General features: G+C 43.7%; 1 protein-coding gene across 1 annotated transcript in view; it reads right to left on the bottom strand.

The window, feature by feature from the left end:
• Positions 1 to 264: 264 nt before the first annotated feature.
• The window catches only part of elfn2b (extracellular leucine-rich repeat and fibronectin type III domain containing 2b), an 85,901-nt gene continuing 80,482 nt past the window's right edge, over positions 265 to 5,683 (bottom strand). Inside the window, exons 3-4 of the mRNA XM_005734517.1 lie at positions 4,634 to 5,289; positions 265 to 3,654 (exon numbers count right to left, since the gene is read on the bottom strand). Of these exons, the coding sequence (XP_005734574.1) occupies positions 1,126 to 3,654; positions 4,634 to 4,975 (2,871 nt within the window). The 5' untranslated portion in view covers positions 4,976 to 5,289 and the 3' untranslated portion in view covers positions 265 to 1,125. The remainder of the gene's footprint in view (positions 3,655 to 4,633; positions 5,290 to 5,683) is intronic.

Here is a 5,683-nt window from a genome sequence, read left to right as displayed (position 1 = left end):
ATGTGTCCTCTGTATTGCTTCAGACAAACACCATAATTCAGATCATTGCTCAGCGAAGTACGATTTAGGTCAGTGAGGATATTTTAGGGAACATGTTCTTTTCTTTACTCATTAAACAATGCAAGATTGTTACTCGGAAGGATGCGGGTTTTAGATATCACCCTGGGTCAACACACCTGAATCAAATGATTAGTTCATCACCAGGCCTCTGAAGAACTTCAAGACATGTTAAAGCGGTCATTTAGCCTTTTAAATCAGCTGTGTTGGATCATCTGAAACCTGCAGGACACCGGCCCTTGAGCGTTCCCGCACCCTTGCTTTAGACGCATCCATGGCACTGTTTCCGGCCAATGTCCCAGTCTATCTTTTTCCTATGATTTTCCTAGAACCCACTTCACTATATTTTATCTTCATATGTTCATTTCTTTACAATTATTCCTTTTTTTTAGTGTGCCAGATGCTTTTTGAAATGCAAATACCTCAGCCTCAAGAAGGATCTAAGAGAATAAAGTCAGAGCCTGAATTTGACATCTCTGTTCACTAATCTGCATGTTGTCAGTTGTACCACAGCACAGATCACACCCTATCAGATTCACCATTACTTAGAACGTCTAAATAATCTCAGGTGGAATGCTAAAAACGTATGCAGCACCCAATAAAAAAAAAAACAAAACTCAAAACATCTTGGATCACACTAAGCAGAAAATGAAGGGAATCAGCATTTACTCTGTGACAACCCACAGATGAAAACATGGCACTGTTAAAGATGGTCCTTTGCATCACAAAATGTGATCAGTCAAATAGAGTACTAAATTACACAGTTGGCATTTGCTCCCTGTACTATAAATGAAACCCACAAACACAGAATAAGAATGAACCATAGAAGTTGCTACAATGATGTGTAAAAAAAAATGACTCAGATCCCAGGCACAGTTTTGCAGTCCTTGCTCTTAGCGCAATATTTATACACCTAGCATGCCAAAAGGAGAAAAAAAAACCTAAAGGCAAAATTTTGTCCTACATTTTTCTCCCTATGAAGTAAAACTGATTTCTCTGGCCCAGGGGTGCATCAGTAAAAGCAGTATCTGAACTCTATATCCTCCAGTGGTTAACTCTGGCCCCCAGTCACAGCTTTTGCTGTGCTGACACACCCTTCCAGTAATCAAGAATGTCATGCAGGTCCTCGCCTTTAGCAAACTGCACCTTTTTTCGAAGGGCATTTCCAGCGGTCACATAACAGGACTCATCACGTGGGCCTTTCCTGTAGGGACGAAAACGCTCCCAGATCCGCAGTGAGCTCTCTGAGCAGTACTCAGGGCTGGAGGAGTAGCCTGAGTAACTGGAATGATGGCGGGCAGGCGAAAGCTGGGAGTAAGAAGCTGCGTCCCTGCGGGACCGTGTCAGGGGCTTTAGGAATGAAACTCTTTGGGCTGGGGAACCCTGGTGGGAGCCTTCATAGTAGAGAGCGGGGACAGAGTGGCGGTGCTCCGAGCAGTGGTAGTCCTGCTGCACCTCCAACTGCTGCTGCTGCTGCTTCTGCTGCTGTTGATGTTGTATCTGTTGCTGCTGATGGTAATGGTGGGATTTTTGGTTGTCCTGATGTTGGGCACCAACACCACCACTGTCGCAACCACCACCACTCCCTCCACCACAGCTCCCACTTCCCACTAAAGGGAGTCTCTCCAGGGGCTCCCCACAGCCCACAGGACTGGCCCGGTCTGGGTACTGCTGCTGCTGTTGATTACAGGCATCTGGGCTCCTTGGCTCAGGGACATCCAGGCTGTACACCCTGGCTCCTCCGCGCTCCCTGTCTCGACCCATGGAGCCACAAGATGTGGTACTGCACTGTTTCTTGACAGAATTTACAATAACGACAGCTGCATCTGCACTCATTTGCCGCTGAATGGGACGTACAGCATTGGCCGGAGGAGGGGGCCTGTAGGGGGGAGTGACAACAAATCCCCCACCACTGATTCCAGGGCGCTCAGAGAGAGGGGCATTCAAGGCAGGGAGTGGAGGTGGAGGGGGTACTTTGTTGGGAGCGATGACCTGGCATGTCTCTGTCATCCCTTGAGAGAGTGGGATTAGGCCACGTGTTAGGGAGGACGTGCTGGTGGGCGGTGGGGAGGTGGGATTGGAGGAAGAAGGGTTTGTAGAGGCCCCTGAAGCAGCAACTGCAGCTGCATCCAGTTTCAGGGCATCAATGCAATTGTTAATGATCTGATTAACCTTGTCCACCTCCATGGCAATAGTTGAGATCTCAGATGCAGAACCATGCCCATCATCATCCGAGTCATCGCCAATATCAGTTCCATCATCGTCCCTCAAGTCTTCTCCCCTCATCACTCCATGCATACCATCTCCCATCCGCTCCACCCCTGCCCCTCCAGTTCTGATATCCATATAGTTCCCTTTGTTTGTAGCCATGGCCTCCGAAAAGGCAGTGGCCATCTTTTCCACTTGTGGGATAGAAGAAAGTCTTGAGGAAGTGGTGTTGGCTGAGTGGAGCATTCCCGAGCTTGAGGATGTCGACATGGGAAGTTTCCCTCCATGGTGATGCTGATACTGGTGATGTTCTCTGGACTGTTCCTGGAGTTTGTGGACTGCTGATGGATCATTTGCTACTGCTGCTGCCACCTCTGGTCCATAGCGCATTTCTAGTATAGTTTTCTTGACACAGATAGATTTCCTCTTCTCATCATGCATCCGTTTTTTACGAAGACAATAGTAGACAAGGCCTAAAATGATTAGCATGCCAAAAAGGCAGCCCACAATAGTCATTATATAGTGAGTAGTGGTGGAAGGTGTGGGGAGCATATCATCTTGACTTTGCCCCCGAGTGGAAAACTGGAGGCAGGTGTGGTTGTAACGTTGAGAGTTGCGGATGGATACCACACAGAAGGTGTAATTACTGCGTGGTTTTAGTTTGTTAAGGGTGATCATCTCCTTCTTGTTCTTCAAATTCATGACATCAGACACAAATGTGTTGTTGTATTGTGTTAGAATATACATTTTACTGAAGGGCTTTGGAATCTTCACAAGGAGAGATGCTGATGACAAAGAGACATGATGGAGCTTTATGCTGGGACTGAAGCTGTCTTCAGTAGACGAGGAAGAGGTTGTAGGCTGGTGGTATGGTCCTATACCACCAAACATCTCTGGTCCGATCCCAGAAGGACCATCTAAATCTGGCGGTAGAGAGGTCATTCCTGGAATCATTACACCGTCTCGGCAGTGATGGTACAAAATGTTTTTAGCATTCCGACCAGAATGTCCAGCTGCAATAGGACTCAGTAAAGGATAGCCAAACATCTCCCGCGGCGTCTCGCATAGGAGGCGGTCATAAGTATGTGAGACATTGTTGAAGAACTCCAACCAGGTTAGAAAACTATAAAGATCGCAGCCACAATGGAATGGATTTGCTGCCAGTTCACAAACCATAAGCCGACTAAGAACTGTGAAAGTGGATGGGTCAATGCGGGCAAGTTTGTTGGATGACAGGTCAATGCTGCTCAGGCTCGGGCACTCCCAGAATGCATTGCTGGCAACAACCTCAATCAGGTTGTGCTGCAGGAACAGGCACTGCATACGGCCGAGCCCTCTCAGCATACCCTCAGTCAAGTTTGTCAGTTTGTTGTAACCCAACTGAAGAACCTGAGAAAAACAAGAGCATTTTTAAAATGATGTTTTTTTAAGCTGGGGTCCCAAACAAATTACCAAATAACTGTGATGCTGTAGCATATTCTACAATTTGCATAACAATTCTAAAATATGTCTGTAATAACTAAGCCACCAGTATATGCTTTAATAAAAATGATATTTTAAATGTAAACACATTATTATCTTTTTTTGACTAAGATATGAAATTACAGTTATTTACTTGCTTTGCTAAATAGAAAAATTTGTTTCAGCAGTTGAATATTGTTCTTGAATAAGAACGAAGACTAGAGCTCAATTTTGGGCATCAAAACATGAGGTCACTTTGTTATTTGCCTAATAAATACTGTAAGAGTATAATTAGTAATTAATTAGTAGTATAATTTGTAGCTGTAAAAAAATCCTTAAAAATTTAGTACTAAATATAGTCTGCTTGAATAAGGTACAACAAAAAATTAATACAACCTAAATCATATGTATGCACTTGTCAATTTGAAAATGTTATGGTCAAATTAAGATCTAATGCACAGGTGTCAAACCTCGAGGGCCAGTGTCCTGAAACTTTTACATGTGTCCCTGCTGCAACACACCTGATAGAATTTAGTAGGTCATTAGCAAGACTATACAGAACTTGCCTGCATGCTGAGGTAGCAATTTAGCCATTTGATTCATGTTACAGAAGCTCAAGAGTGAATGAACATGTTGCAATAAAAGTAGATTTTAGAAGTAGATTTTTTTTAAACTTACACTTTTATTTAAATGTACTTAAGTAGGGTTACGGTTAGGGGTTGACACCTCAGCATGCAGTCAAGTCTTTTAGCAAGACTTGACTGCATGCTGAGGACCTACAAATTTTATTAGGGTGTGTTGCAGCAGGGACACATGTAAAACTTTCAGAATACAGGACCTCGCGGACTGGAGTTCGACACCCGTGAACTAATGCATCGTGTGCATTTAACACCCATCTTCTTGTTACCTGTAAATTGGCCTGTCCTGCAAAGGCTCCATCCTCAATGTAGTTGATTTCATTCTTGGTGAGGTTGAGGTCAGTCAAGTTGGTAAATCGATACATGGAACTGAAGAGCACGGCTTTCAGCTTGTTCTCATTCAATCTCAAGTCATGCACTGTGTTGTTGATGTGCTGGGGGATAGTCTCATATGGAGGCTGATTCTGGCTACATATAGCTAGCCACACATAGCCTTTGTCCCCCTCAATGAGCCAGCAGTCCCCATTAGCCGTGTTAGGGAAATAAGAGAAAAATAGGAGGGAAGGAAGAATAAGAAGGAAAGCGGAGGTGGTAGAAGCACCCTGCATCATTCCAATATAAATCAAAGGGAAAAAAATGAAACTATAATCAGGGAAATAGAGGGAAATGGGAAAGAAAGGTGTGTTTACAGGTAAAGGAAAGCAACAAAAGCTGCTGGTAGGGTTTCCAAAGAGGAGATGGGTCTGGGTTGGGAGCGGTAAAAGGGGTGAAGCCTTCACGATACCAGTCTCTGCTTCATGGGGATTAGCAGGGGACCCATGTTATGTCATATTTTGTTGGATAAAAGTTTGAGGTAACACAGTTTGTCTTCAGTTTTAGTTGTGACAGAGCCAAATAGATAAACCTTTGGAATGATCAGTGGGATCTGTAAATGAGAAGAGAAAAAGGAGAAACATTAGAAAAGGAACATTTCTGAATGATAGACATGATGAAAACAAAACTATTTGGTTTTGGTTTATTTTGGCTTTTTTTTAAAACAAATGTTGCTTGGAAGGGTTGTCAAAGAACACATGCTTAACAAAGAATGAAGGCTTTATTTGTGGACTTTAAAAGATTGAACTGAATTCAAACTTCACTAAATTCCTAATGTGGGCATCACAAAATCAGTCGGCTTTCAACTGGGCTTGTTCCAAGTATTTTTTTCTTGTGCAGGCTTTTCTTTCTTATATACAGTGGGGCAAAAAAGTATTTAGTCAGCCACCGATTGTGCAAGTTCCCCCACCTAAAATGATGACAGAGGTCAGTAATTTGCACCAGAG

The sequence above is a fragment of the Pundamilia nyererei genome, unplaced genomic scaffold, assembly GCF_000239375.1.
Source record: "Pundamilia nyererei isolate P.nyererei 1_Seehausen unplaced genomic scaffold, PunNye1.0 scaffold00059, whole genome shotgun sequence".
NCBI lineage: Eukaryota > Metazoa > Chordata > Actinopteri > Cichliformes > Cichlidae > Pundamilia > Pundamilia nyererei.
The sequence above is the reverse complement of the archived record's forward strand: the minus strand, read 5'-3'. Positions and strand labels throughout refer to the sequence as shown.